This window comes from Vollenhovia emeryi, unplaced genomic scaffold, assembly GCF_000949405.1.
Source record: "Vollenhovia emeryi isolate VEMERY1.0 unplaced genomic scaffold, V.emery_V1.0 DF939179.1, whole genome shotgun sequence".
Classification (NCBI taxonomy): Eukaryota; Metazoa; Arthropoda; class Insecta; order Hymenoptera; family Formicidae; genus Vollenhovia; species Vollenhovia emeryi.
In genome coordinates this window covers 751,433-766,881 of record NW_011967187.1, presented here as the reverse complement: position 1 = coordinate 766,881, position 15,449 = coordinate 751,433, and the positions used below count along the sequence as shown (strand labels likewise).

Here is a 15,449-nt window from a genome sequence, read left to right as displayed (position 1 = left end):
GACAATGGCATTTCAGGCGCAAATTCTGTGCCTCGCAGCACGTTTTTCCCGATCGCGAGATCGAAGGCTTTGAGAATTTCCGAATTACAATCGATCGACCTGAAGATTGTCGGAAATTAAGTCTGGAATTAAGACTATCGGCCGTTTCTATCTTCGAGAAGATAAATCTCTCGGCGCACCTATCTGAGAGCTATTACCAGCGGATTTTGTCCCCGTCCTCGGGAATCCTTCGACGATATTCTTGTACGCCTTCGGGTCTATAATAATTTACTTCTAATGAGACATTACGCACATAAGTACAAACAGTATCTCCCTAAATTTGTTCCATTCTTGTTTATTAGACTTTCTAAACGGGGGGGGAGCTCTCCTTCTCTCTTTCTCTCTTACCTTCCTTCTATTTCTTGCAATCGATCGTGGCGTAGGAAACGAGTTCCACTCGCAATAGGATGACGATAAATTTTTTTGGACAAAAAGAACGGCAAGATCCCCCGGCGGAGAGCCAGCAGCATTCGCCTTCGACTACGATCGACGGACGCTCGTGGAAGGAAGAGACCGTTACTCTCAATGGACCAATGGCCTCTGTGTTTCTCGCCTTCCCATTAAACGCGAGCGCGAGCGCGCGCGCGCGCGCGATCGCATCGCGTCCCGTTTTCCTATTCATAGAATAAATTTCGACGAAACGGGCGAGACGAAAATCTATCCGATTTCAGAGAGTCGTTACTGGTAGAAATCCGACTCGACGATTGACCCCCCGCGGAAATATCGGAAAGATATCGAAACGCGCCGCTCGCTATGGAAACAGCCAGACCGGAGAATGTTTCTCCATCCGTTGAATTCTCGCGAGTCGCGCGACTTTATCGAATTTCAGCCAAGTGCAAGTCGATATTCTCAAAGGGTGAGCGAAAACTTCTTCATTTCGACGGTCATGATCGGATTACGACTTCTTAAGCATGGAAATTAGCTTCGAGTAAAGTGGCGAGAACGAAATCAAAGAGCGCCGTCGTTAGTCTTTCCTAAGTGGCTCGGAATTTCAACGGGAACTTTCCCGCGATTTCTTCCTCCGCTCTATTTTTCTTAGGATCCTACTTATCGATATTTCGATATGGCAAATTCGATAAGTTTTATGTACTTTTCCAGGATTAAGGGGAATAATATTTAAATCAACGAATAGCAAAAAGCGGGGCTTCGAGAGTCAAAACGCGGTTATTCAACTTTCGCGCCTCGTCAACTTTATATGCAGTACTTAATTAGCATCCATAAAGTACAATTCGTACGTTTCGGCTGTGCTTCGAGCTATCCTCAGAACGGGTTATCATTCTTATTTATTTATGCGTCTACCTGAAGAAACGAAGGCCCATTATTGATTGTTGCGGCCGTACTTATGTGGTTGTAGAATTATTGATTGCGACGGAAGCAAACTAGCGAGTGAAAGTTTAATGTTCTCTCGAATATAATATTTAATATGATTTTCTAAAAAGTCCAAATTTTACAGACACTAAAAAATTCCCTTTCCCTCTGGTTCGTACGAAAAATGAAGTTAAAAGCCTGGGACAGAATTTAAATCGACGCGAAGTAAGCTACGGGGTCAGCGAGAGGGACGCTTAATTAATTCCAGCGGTACGTTTCCCCGCATCTTTCATCCAAAAGTCGTCGTGGTCGGGAGGGCATCGAGATAGAATACGTAATTCGGCGATAGAGCACGGCGTATCTTCGGCCCTTTATGCGAGTTTTGACCCTCGCCGACAGCATCAAAGCATCTTTTCGCTCCGAGCCTTGTCCTCCCTCTGTCGGCTTGTACAAATAGTCGGAGCTAATTCCGTTTACTTGTATATTAATAACCGCCCCGCTATCAGTTATAAGGGAGCGTACTTATCGCGTTCGGGATATTAATGCCGACCGAATGAAAGTGATGAAAACGACGGAAGAGATCCACAAAGTATGTCGCGATTCTCTTTTTTATTCCCCTACGATTGAAACGTAAGTAATCCTTTGATCCTCGCGCTTAATTACGCAGCTGTCTGAATGTCTCTTAAACGATCGATACATTTATTAAAAAAGCAGAGTATATTCAATTGCAAGTAATTTCGCACTCTACTCCGCTCGTCGTCGCGTGAGAACGTTGCATTTTTGTTCGGCGAGTTTTGAATAAGCGGGGCGGCTAATTGAGGAACTTGAATCTTCCCGGGAGAAAATTATTCATCCTCCAGAAATAAATTTCCTGTCACGCATGATCGAAGGTAATGGCGTGCGTGAGAGGCGCGCTAATCCCTATCCGAGAAAACTGATTAGAGCGAGCCGTGAGAAAATTCTCGTTTTTATCAATCTTGCTTTCGGGCGACGCGACTTCCTTCGGAGAGGATCGCACGGGAAAGCGGATCAGTCTGGTGACTAGCCTAAGAGGATTCCCCACTTTAGTTCGCGCGTACGTTGACGCGTTCCTCGTCGAGTACAGCGGAGGAGGGCCACGTGAATCTCTCGACCCGGGAAAATCGAACATCGTTTTTCGTCATCTGCGACCGTCGGGCAATGGACAAATCTTGTCGTTCGTCCGATCGATCTGCGGAACGTGCGAGACGTGGAATTCCGTGCGGGAGACACGTCAGGATTGAACGAGGGAGATTGCCGATAAGCAGAATTCGGACAGACGGAATGTTTGAAAAATCGATTTGGGACCGCGGCTCGTATTATTAACGCGCGTTTTAACGTTAAACGGTCGTGCCACGCTCGAGTTTTATTTGCCCAATGTGAGGAAGACGTCCGCAGTGTCAATAGGCGACGAGAATCGTACGGACACTAACACTTAGCGCCGAGAACACACCTTTGGGCTTTGGGAGGAACTTTAAAGGCCCGTAGGTGTAACTAATATCGCGGTCGGTTTTACGAGGAGCACGTGCGCGCGAGAGTCCATGAAAGAAAGGGAGAGAAAACGCGTATTTGGACATAGCACTTCCGACGGCCGAAATGGAACGGGAGGTGCAAAGTGAACTCGAGTGGTTCACGGAGAACGGAGCGTGCAGCGAGAGCGTTCTTTTTTTTGGGTCATTCCTGAGGAAAAAAGAGATCAGGCTGCCGTGCGTGGTCCACCGGCGTAGCCATCTCTCTCCGGTCGGTTTCGTCCGGTGAGAGGCGCGTCGAACGTTTAGCGCCCAGAAAAATCAACAGCAGCCTCAAAGAACCTTTTCAAACAGAGCGTTACGCTGGCCGATTAGCGCTGCGACACTAACGATCGACGTTGCGAGGGAAAGGAGAGGGAAAAAAAAGGAGGACGAGCACGCGTGTGCCATCGTGCTCGATCGTTTCACGATCGAGGGCAAAAAGAGGAGGATTTTTGATGATTGAGCAAACACAAATAAAGGACACAAAGCTTACAGCAGTGGCTTCTCGGTGACAGCAAAGTATTAATCCGCTTAAAAAGAGATTGTTGTATCCGTCAAACAACGATATCCTGTGCAAATGTTACCGGAGCGTCGGGCAAAGATTAGCACAGGGATAGAAAAATACGGAACAATGGCGGAAACAATAGTGGGCTATAATGAAAATGACAATAAGCTTCGAGATGTCTAACGAGCCGGACGAATCGGCAGAAAAATCGTAGCCGCCCGTTTATCGTCGCGATCGAGCCGAAGCTTCGAACACGAGATATCCGGCCGACACCCACGTAGAGTCGCGGAGGAGGATGTCCCCCGTGCGCGAAACTGCACTCACGGTGCCCACGATGTTTAAATAAACACCGCGCGTTCCTCCTTTTCCCTTCCACCGTCTGTCTTTTCGGCCGGCACCTCCGCCGTGCCGGCGCGGCCGTATCACTAATTTGTCCGTTCAAACAAAAAGCAATTTGTTACCCGGTCGGACTGACTCACGGGCCGAGTGGTGCATACGGCCGTGGAGCGCGAAAGGGGACGGGAGAAGGCGGGGTGGTGCTGGAGGAGAGAGAATCGGCAGAGGGAGAGAAAGAGGAGGAAGAAGAGGAGAAACGGAGAGAGGTGGAGGCTGATTTAAACCTGTCTGGCGGCCCGCTGCGCGCTTAACAACTGAAAAACAAACATGGCGCCGAGAGAGCGCATCGGCCAGCGGGAGCCCACGTATGTGCCGCGCGCGTACCGAGACTATAAAGTGCTTCTGGTACCACCGGCACCCGGCCGGTCGAGTTCCAAAAGATTTCTCCTCGCTCCTCGCGAGGGGAGAATAAAAAATACAGAGAGAAGAAAATGTCGGGAAGTCCTGGAATTTTTTTCTATCTAAGCGTCCCTTTGTTACGATCGCCGGAGGAGAGAAAGAGTGGGCCGCTGAATCGCGTGCAACGACCTCCCGAGGGAGTATTAATTTATGTTTGAGACATTTTTAATATTTCCCTTTGGCCGCGCGGAAAAGGATGCCGGGCGTGCGCGCGAGCGAGCGAGCGGAATTCCTATGTCGACGGGAATTTCCCCGTGTTGCTGCCGGCACGTCGAATATTTCCATGGAAATTCGCGATATTTAAGAAATTGTTTCGTCCCTCCATCGAGGAGGGGCGAATCCGCCGATCTTACTTTCGTATTCCCGATGCTTTCGAAGGTTACAATTATTCTTCGTATCGAAGAGAAGAAAAAGTTTTCTCGCCGTTTTAAGAACAAGCCTGATGCCTGATGCCTTCTATGCACGTCGGCGTGCGACCGGTGCGATGGAAATTTCGGTGTACTTACGCCAGGAGTGTTAGCTTGAGGCCCGAACGGGTATCTCGTCCAGTCGAGTTTCTCTTCCGTCGTCGTGTCCAAGAGAACAACTGCAATCACAAAGAAAACGCAATGTGAGTATGCGCGTCATCGAGCAACTTGTAATATAATAACAAATAAATCGCCATCTCATTTGTGTTTTTATCGTTTCCCCACCCTTCGTTGCGGGACAACAAAATGTATCTTATGAAGAGCGACGATGACTAACTTTACAGAATTCCCCAAGTTCTTTTGTACTTTCACCTACTCTCGCAATGCGACTTCTTCAACTGCCTTATTTCATACAATCGCACAGCGTCCACCAGATCTAATTACACGTCTCAATGTTATATTACAACAGAGCGCGCTACGAAATTAAAACTACGGCCAGACTTGTCTGGGCTCATCTTAAGGAAGATAGTAAGTACGTGCCAAAGTCATCGTGAGGAAATCGACCCACTGAAGGGGGGGAGACGTCCCCTCCCAAAATGGCGGATCGTCGAGAGCGCGAGGGGTGAAAAAATATCGGGAGATGAAGAACGGGAGGGAGAGGAAGCGAGAAAGAGAGGGGCACGTAAGGTCAGAAAAAAGAAACGGGAAGATCCCACTATGTATCGGTGCATGCATTCGCGCAGGAACCAAGTTCCGCGCTCTGTCCTGCATCGCGCTCGTCGTGGTAGAAGTGGCGGTGGTGATGTTGGTGGTAGTGGTCGTATCGACCGGGTCTGGGCCGCCACCAACCCTCGATTCTCCTCTCTCTCCCTTTCGTCGATTCGTTCTTCCTCTCTTCACCTCTCATCCACGCGCCCGGCGCATTCCTCTTTCCTCCTTCGCCCATTCGTCTCTCTTCCTTTCGTTTCGCGTTCTTTGTACCTCCAGCGTCCTTCTCTCTCTTCAATCTTGACAGCCCGCTCGTCCTTCCTTCCTGCATCTCCTTTTCACCGTTCCGTTCTCGTGCCCTTTCTCCGCCTCCCTCCTCTTTACAGTCAGTCCATTCTCTTCCTCGTTTCCCTTCATTTCGCGATATCCAAACCCATATCGCACTAAATTATCTACCTAGCCAGCTTCTAGCAACGATTGTCCTTATAGAGTTTCTATCTAGATATCGGGCCTTTGCAGTCTTAGGTCAGAGCGCGACAGGAATGAGAACATACCCGCGCCGTCGATGTCGAATGGAATCTCAAAGGTGGAAACTGCGTGCTGTAAAATCCATTTTTTATTTGTCCCATTTTTTTTCGACCCTTTTCCTCCCCTCGCACGCTTCTCTATCTCTCCTCACCTATCGATCTCCCATCCCGCCACCGATCGTTTCGACAGAGGCACTCGCGCGAACTGCAATTATCTCGCTGCATCCAAACCGATGCGAAGCAGAGTGTGAGCGACAGGTCGCGTGCTCAAAAAAAAAAAAAAAAAATAAAAAATAAAATTGTGCCGAATGTAACTTTGGGATTAATCTGGGACGAGGTCCCGGTCCAACAGGGACCTAAACAAATTTTTAGGCGATTCCAACCTAAATTGCAAAATAAAACCTTCCCTCTGTAGCAATTTTTATCTTCCATCTAAATGAAGGAGCGTATTGCACGACCGCTTCACGGGAATATACGTGTATATTTTCGAATGCGCGGGAGTTTGATAACGGCGGGCATTAGTATCGCGAAGGGATACTCCATTTTAAGCTGCCGGATCAGTTGCCCTCTAAGCCATTCCATTGTGAAGAGTATCTCGCAGGAGTGGAGTTTGCGCTGCAGCGTGCCGATCTAATTCGAGTGCTCTCGTGAAGAACTTATAGGATATATAGGCACGCGCGCCTTCGCGCAACCGAATTCACGGGTTAAGATCCGAGAGAGAGCTCGGCTCCTTCTATATCGTCTCTATCGTTCCTAATAAACTTCGCGGAAAGCCTTAGCAGATTGACCTCGGGGATTATTCCCCGACGCCGGCGAGATTTACTCGACGAATATCCGACATGGATTCGCGGTTTCATAATCGCGTTTCTTCAAATTTACATCTTAAACAGCGCCGCTTCCGCCCCTCTCGGGTGTTACGTCATAGATGATGTCTATTTCTCGAAGAGACGTAAGAACGAATTATGGCACGACAAAGCCCTCGGATCGATCTGGCATTACGTAGTGACACGAATGAACTTGGGCCACGTAAGAAACGGATATGTCTCCGTATAGAAACTATCGAGTTTACTCCGAGCCATTTCCAATCTATACGCGTACCAGCTATATCGCTGTACCAGCTGTGTAGGGTAATACCGGGATAAGATAACTATAGCTATGGGCATAGATGACCGCGGGAAGAGATGCTAAAGTACTCCGTTATAATTTCGACGAGCATGACTCTGGCAACAATTTCAATCGACTGTCATGACGTTTTAGCAACTATTCAATCGTATCACTATAGCGGCTATTAAAGGAACCGCAAGCGCTGGCCATTTTCCTCCTCGTTTAAAAGGCTATAAAGGTTGCACTTCCTTTTATCCACGATCAATTGCAACGGTCGATTTGAAATCAATTTTATGGTACTAAAAATTGAATACAAAACTTTATTTAGAGAATGGGGAGAAAGAAAGAGAGAGAGAGAGAGAGAGAGAGAGAGAGAGAACAAAATTAATCTAAATTTTTGTTAAAAAGTACGGAAGAACGTTCTGTATATTTTGTATTCGTTACGCAAATATCATCATATTTCCTCTCGCTGTGACTTTTGCTGCGACACGCGGTTTTTACTACTTCTTGATTCGCACACTTCGACTCTCACCCTTTGAAAATTCGTCTTATTGTTAGGGCTAGCACAAGTGTCAGGACTTTGTCCGACTGACGCTGATCTCGGAGTTACCTCGCCACAAGCGCGTGGCATCACGGGGTGAAGATAACGGTGCGGTGTAAAGATCCTATGCTGATCGGCCGCATCTACGATGCGCGATCATCGACGCGAAAAGAGAAAGTGCAGGCCGCCCGCCGATGCGAGATGACGCGACGGCGGCGGTCGTCACATGTCGGTGCAGCCGCTACGTATCGTGCGTGCAACACGTGCATTATGCGCCTTCGTCCGTCGGACACGTGTCGTACGACGCGAGCCACTCGCGGCGTGTGTCGTCGTGGAATGCCGAGAAGAGGAGCGGCGGGGACGAGAGAGAGAGAGAGAGAACGCGCGGGAACGAAAAAAAATTGTGGACGCCGCTCCCTCTTTCTCTCTCGTGACTTGGTTCATAACCGAGGAAAATGCGATTACGTACGTTCGGTAAAAGCTTGCCAAGCGAACAGGAAGAAAAGACGGTGTCGCGACGCCGATAATCTCGCGGGCAATGCCAGTAACCGTTATTTTGCAGGACGTTCTGCGGTCACTGAACGTGAAACGTACGCGTTGCGGACGTTTAAGTATAGTCTATCGTATATTGGATAACTTTCTATTGATAAAAAATTTTAGAATGTAGAGCCTACGGAAAGCGACCAATAAACGGCGCGTTGAAATTGGAATTATTAAAGTTTATGAATAACCGAGTCGAAATTTTGGCCCTATGTTGAACCTTTAATTCTATTATACAGTAGGACCTGAGACAGTAAAAGAGGTCGAACTGCAAGTACAAAATTTACTCCTACTTTACAACTGATAGTGTCGGAATTTCTGCTTTTGCCAATTTAGCATTAAAGTAGGTCCTTTTAAAGTAGGAGCCAAAGTAAATTTTAGAATTAAAGATTCGAGGGAGGAGTAAAAAAATATAATATCATTAAAAATATCATTATTGCTGGTCTATGTAGGCGTATAGATCAGCTCTCAATAGGTGTAAATTATTCTTAAAACTTTCCTACACACATCTGAGGCTCGATCATGAATTTTTTCCCCTATCGTGAACTCGTGAAAAATGAAACATTTCATTGAAGAATTCAATGTTCGTCAATGAATTCACGAGTTCACGCTAGAGGAAAAGATTCATGACCGAGTCCCTGATTGGTTCTGGAGACTCTCCTCGCTGCGTTGCACTGTTACCCCTTTCGAAAGCAACGAGGTCTAACGGTAGCTATACAATGCAAAGTGAAAGAGCCACGCTCCGATTTCCGGCTGACATCCGAGAAAACAAGCTCATCCTGAAAGAGCGTTCCCTTCGCCCGAATTCGACGCGATCGACAGCGACAAGCAGACAAGACAATCATACACGACTCGAGACAACTTCACCAGTCGTGGGAGGAAAGCAGAGTGGAGGGCAGATGGGAGGTGAAAGGACACGGTCCCTGTCTTGAATTACTATTCCCGCGTGTGTTTACCGACGAGCGGAAACGACTTAACGGGCAGGTTGGTCGTCGTGAAAACGACGATACATCCTTCCTGCCTTTTGCTCCATCCTGTTCTCGCGAACATTCTGATTTGCCGTCGCTTAGCCCGTTCCACAGGGTGTCCCAAAAGGGGACAATTTGACAATTATAGTATATTCTACATGAAATTTCAACGCGACCTTTTCTCCACAGAGAGCTTAGACGACGCGCTACAATTCCTACATTTTTTTACACAACCTGTATCTCGAGGGTTAACAGCTTTGGAAAAAATGTCCCGTTATCAGAAATCTTTGAAACCAAGCGTGAAATGAAATTTCACAATCTGTTTCGACCGCAACTGCTTTCGCAACGATTTCCGATACTTGTTACTTTTCAATGCTAACAATAAGCGATTTTTAATTAGACGGGATTGTCAGCACAGAGAGCGTCTAAAATAATTTTGGGGCGCCCTGTATGCACGCTCGCGACGTGCATAGATCTTCCTCCGTGAGTGTGCATCCATCCACCTACGTGTGTGTAAGTACGTGTGTGCGTGTGTAACCGGTGTACAACGTGGTCCCGCGAGAGGTACCGAATTTAAATTTCAAATTTGGAGCGTGTCGCAGGGTGTGACGGTATGCATAGCGTTGCCCGCCGGCTCTAACTCACTCCACCGATGGTGCGTCTTCGACCCCTCTGCCTCCCCGCTTCCCTCGCGAGCCCTTGTTCCGCCACCCTCTGTGCGCTCTGTTCCCCCCTTCCCCATTCCCGAATCCACCCAGTACGTATCCCAGCAGTCCCTCTTATTCCCTCCATTTATCTATCCATCTCGATTTTTCATATTATTCAAACGAGAGAGGAATCTGATCTTATCGATCGGCGCGCGAAAGGAGTCCCCGTTTAAATGTTCTCCGCTCAAGTGGTATATAAGTACAGCGCGCCGTATCCCATGTAGGATTTTATGAGAGGGCCAGTACTAAGCCAGTACCTACTGTTTTCCACAGTTTCTGTACTGGCACAGTACTGGTAACCCTACCGAAACAATACTGGTGCAACCGTGGATGATAACTCCGGTCCAATACTATTGTCGACTAATTACCACAATTGGAACGAACATTGGCCCAGTACTCACTCAGTACTGATTTATGCACTCCCGACGAAGTACTGGAAACATTATTGGCCCATTAATTGCCAGTGATGGACCAGCATTGGCTGATAGATTCTTGGCCAACGACTGAACGCCATAGCTCAACCAAGCCTTGGCTACTTACCACCACTGGCATTTCCTATATGGAATCCGACGTACGATGTACTTTCCTTCGTGCACGTGTTTTCGAGTCGATTTGGGATCGGCCGCGTTTTAACGCGATTCGTCACGATATACCTATGTCACATTTGCCGAAACCACGTCACGGATGCACATCCACTATTGAACGGTTTAACTTCGATTAGGTGCGGCAATTAGGTAGCGTCAGACTTTAAGCTGTTCGCATGATCTGTGACAGCGAAACCGACGTAATCGACAGGCGCAAACATTCGGCAAGATTATAGAGGAGATTCTGCACGATAGCCAGGTATAATAGATCTTCCTTCGATCGCGGAAAATTAATTGTCATTGTGAAAGAGAGAAAATTAAATATACACCAAGTTTATCAACCTTTCAAGAAGGTGGTGCGTTATTTTACTGTCCCAAACCTTTCGCAATTGTGAGCTCAGGTAATTTATATATCAAGATTCGAAAGTCCTATATTGAAGAAATACCGAAATTACGTCTCTGACATATAAATGCTTCGGTCCGAACGATCGCGTCAGCGGTTAACGAGCCAAAAGAGACACCGCGAGAGAGAATCGAGGTCCGAGATCTCCTCTCTCTCGTCTCCCAAGTCCGAACCTTCGGGGATCTGTCGACCCTGAGTGATCGGCTCGGTCACCGACGTCGGCTGGTCAGCTTATCTCCCGTGGCTTCCAATCTAGCTTGCGTAAGGCGACACCGTTCTGTCTCTTTCTCCTTCTGTCCATCAGCCGTCGATCGGTGCACAATGCATACCTCTAATCAGAGAGCGACTCGCGAGCGCGCGCGCCCTTCCCTACGACGGAAGAAATCGTATGCTTTCTCGCGACGATAAATCAATAGCCGAGGTCGCCGCGAAGAAGGAGATGGATGAGTGACGTAACGGGCCTGTTCTTTCCGTACGGCTCTCGTATACAGGGGGAGAGGAAAGGGGGGCCGACCCCTTGTACAGCCAAAGAGACGCGCGATTGAATCGCGAGCGCGAGAGAACCTGTTGCCCATCACGAGGACGATTAAGATTACGATTTCGTCTTCCGCACGCGCACGCACGGCACGGCACGGCACGCACATATGCGCGTACGAGATCAGCCGGCCTGATCTCACGACGATATAATATCGTTACCGTTCCGCGGTTATCATTCACCGAAACCCACCCGCGGTGTCGGTTCCCGCTAATGCCCGGCTCTCACGAGCGGCAACGGAGATTTCGTGTGTGCGCGCAGCTTCCAGGATCTTCTCTCGTTCTCTCTTACTCAGCTTCGCGGAGCGGAGCGAGACCGCCGCCGGTTTCATCAAGATCGGTACGGACACGTAAACGCGAACGGGCGACGTTACGCTCGCCGTCCCTCGCGTTTCCCATCGTGCTCGCGCATCGAGGAAGTATTCCAGATTTTGATACCGTTATCCAGATTCCATCTTTATCCCGGGCGATTTGCATTTTGTACGTCGGAGCGTCGGGCGAGGCCACTTCGTATCTCGCCTCGATCTTCGCTCTACGATTCTTAGGGTTTAACGAAATATCCGGTTGAAATGGTCGGTCTATTCCATTGTACCGCTCGATCGACTTTGACTGTTACTGTATCCCGCGTGATTTCAACGATGGAACGTAGCGAAACATTAAAAAATAGCTACGCGAAGCTACCCAAGTAGATGAAGCTGCAGTGAGCTTTCGAATAAAACATGACGCGAAAATTAAGGAAACAGTTATATGTTTCACGAGTAAGTAATTACAAAAATTAAAAGCAGAAGATAAAAGGCTAGCGAATTCTAGACGTACGTGATAAATACATATATTACAAAGTCAGATACATGTAAACATTGATGTGACGAACGTTTCGACTCGGAATGAGGTCATCTTCGGTATTAAAAACGTCTCTACCGTTTGAGACGTTTGACCGTCTCCACTTTTCTATTTCGAATTCTTAAACCTTGAATTATTAAAAAGTTTTAAAAAAGATTAATTGTTATTTCAAAATTAAGTAATTCTTTCGCGAGACGAAATTTTGGTATTACTATTTCGACACTTTTAAGGATAATTTACACCTACCTAGCTGATCTTTACACCTACAAAGACCAGCAATAAACCTACTTGGATGACATTATATTTTTTACTCCTCCCTCGAATCTTCAATTCTAAAAATTTTCTTTAGCTCCTACTTAAAAGGACCTACTTTAATGCTAAATTGGCAAAAGCAGAAATTTCCGACACTATCAGTTTTAAAATAGAAGTAAATTTTGTACTTGCAGTTCGACCTCTTTTACTGTCTTAGGTCCTACTGTATAATAGAATTAAAGGTTCAACATAGGGTCAAACTTTCGACTCGGGTCCTCTCTCTCTCTCTCTCTCTCTCTCTCTCTCTCTCTCTCTCTCTCTCTCTCTCTCTCTCTGTTAAATAAATTATATCTTTGCTAATTATCGAAGATTTTTTTTAGCACGTCTCACTAAATTGCTGGTCACAATCGTGACACTAGACCATTGGTAGGCCATCGCGCCGACGTTGACGAGTTGAATTGCAAATCGGGATCGCGCGCGTCACAAACACACGGCGATCGATCAGCGGCGAGAGAACCGCGATGTCCGGTCGGCCTTCGCGAGCGAGGAAGTCACGTTTCGCAATTCCGCGCCTCGAAAAGCCCAGCGTGCGGCAAAGGGGCGTATGTGCGCTCACCTAACTGCCCGGCGTATGCGTTCGCTCGGCTCGTTCGGTAGATCAGCCGCGCGGTGCAGACGAACGCGAGAATGGAACGGACGAGCGAAGAAACGAACGAGAATGAGAACAACGGTGAGAGAAGGAGAATGAGACGGAAAGAGGACGGCAGGAAGAAAGACCACCTACGTCTTACGACGCGCGCCCAGCGGATATTCAAGAGACGGTGTGCGTTCGTTCCTCCACTTTATTTCGGCTCTAAAAATGCTGCTACGGGGCCCATCGTGACACGAGTGTCGCGCGGCTCGTCTTTTTCCCCGACTTATTCTCTCTCTTCCTCTTTCTCCTGGCTTCTCTTCCCTCCCCCGTTAGGTATCTTCCTCTTTCCTTCAGCTTCAACGAGCAACGCCTCCATGCCTTTGCTTTAACAGCCTTCCAATTTGTCAGAATCCCTCTTCCTTTCTCTATCAATTATCTTTTCTTTATTTCTCTCTCTCTCTCTCACACACACACACACACACACACACACACACACACACACACCACACAAAATCCTTGATCAGCTGCCGTCCATCCACGTGCATCCAGTGCCAGTGTATCGCAGCTCGAATCATTTGCTAGGGTGTTGTTAATTCTTCGTGTGAGTTTCAAATATGCCCCAATGGGGATCCCCAGTCTAATCCGCATTGTGTAAAGAAACGATATAATCAATGCGTAGTTTAATATAGACATATTGACTGATTGATTTCACACCCATGACGCTCTAGCCAAATAAGGTTACCAAATGTATTACGGAAGGAACATAGATATTTCTAAAGTTAAAGTTTTCCTAGATCTTCGTTGAGTATATTTTTGTCGACTCTACTTAAGAAAATAATTTACAGAGAGAAATAAAATGTAACTGATCTGGCCTTAGATATTAATGTGCACTTGACAATTATGTACTTCCTTTCCTTAAAGAGTCAGACTTTGATGAACGCAAGAACTAAAAAAGCACTTATGTATCATAATCATCGTACCCTGAAAAGTTAATAGAAACTTCAAACGGACATGTGGGACCTTAACGTATGATACACGGTGACATCGATTTCCATCGCGGAATTTATTCCTCGGCTTCGTTTATCGCGTCAGGCTTCGTCACCCCTTCGTAATCTCCCCGATCGCGGAAGTGGCTCTCTGAATTCGTAGACGAAATTACCCTTCTCGTATGATGAGCGAGCGAGGGGAAAAGTAAAGCGGGGTGGGACAGGGGGAAAGATTCCCCGGGAGGACGAAAAAATATGAGGTGCTCGGTAACTTAACCCTCGGTCTCCCGTCTCTGCGGGGTCCCGCAGACCCCCGGCTCTACTATCCTGGGTCCAACTGGGCGGCATAAGAAAGGCGGCGGGAAGGCAAAGGGGGTACGTATGCGACGCGATGGTAGACACGGTTGTGGACTCGGCCCACGCTACGTATGAGCCAGCGTCGCACATGGGTGGAATTACCATTTACATAGCGTTATTATGTTTGCGTATAATGTATGTACACATGTTAAATCAATTATTTAGAGAATATAGCTCTCTCTCGATATCGCGGGAAACCTCGAGTCCCGAGAGTAGGACGGAGAGGAGAGAGAAAGGGAGCGGGAGTTAGATTATTCAATATAGAGCCTCTCCTCCTTCTTTTCTTCGTTTCCTATCTCCCAGCTTCTTTTTCCTCTCCCGCCAACGGCGCTGTTTGCATATGGATCTTGAATTTCAATTGTGCTTTTCAAGTACGGCCCCCTATTCTTTTGTTTCCCGTCGGCCGCCTCGGCACTTCCCAAACCCACCCCCTTATCCTTCTCTCTTTCCAGTGCTCTTTCTCCTCGAGTCCGTCTTTCTTCTTTCCCGGTTTTTCGTTCTTTAGCGCCTTTGGTATGAAAAAGAGGAGAAAAAAGAGGGAAGCATTTATTAACATTTTAGGATGAATCTTCTAAAGATTCATGCGAATCGCGTATGTGATAGAAAAATCGTTTCTCATTCACACAAGTACCGGACATGCAAGAAACGCGAATAGAGCGAGACTGTTAGACGATCAATGTGTATAAAAATAACGAAATTAAAAAATTTATCTCTTGCTATTAAGTACATAAACAAACGAAAAATTGATTGCAATGCGACAATAACTAATCTCCTGCTACAGTTTAGCTTTCTGAATGTAAATTAGCTTATCATAAATAAGAGGAACAATAAATAATTAGCAAGCAAGAAAGAAAGAGAGAGAATCAGGGGCCAAGTTGTATCAATGATTTGTGTTGGGAGAAGGCCAATTCACCGAAATATTTATTTGTTTCCGCGCATCGTAGTCCGACTGAATCCGAATAAATAAGTACCATCGCCCTCCATCCGTTCATAAATTTTCCCAGTGGTATTAACGGTGGATGATACGTGCAGCAGCGACGATGCAGCTCTCGTAGCGTGAAGCGGGCTTTAATTTATCTCACGACCCCCGTGCCGCGATGCGTGCATGTGCTCATGAGTGAACGAGAGAGAGAGAGAGAGAGAGAGAGAGAGAGAGAGAGAGAGAGAGAGAGAGAGAGAGA

General features: G+C 47.2%; 1 protein-coding gene across 4 annotated transcripts in view; it reads right to left on the bottom strand.

The window, feature by feature from the left end:
* The window catches only part of LOC105563222 (ephrin type-A receptor 4), a 115,570-nt gene that overhangs the window by 39,745 nt on the left and 60,376 nt on the right, over positions 1 to 15,449 (bottom strand). For all 4 annotated transcript variants that reach the window (XM_012014619.1, XM_012014621.1, XM_012014622.1 and 1 more), the window contains exon 3: positions 4,683 to 4,762. In XM_012014619.1, coding sequence (XP_011870009.1) covers positions 4,683 to 4,762 — 80 coding nt within the window. The remainder of the gene's footprint in view (positions 1 to 4,682; positions 4,763 to 15,449) is intronic.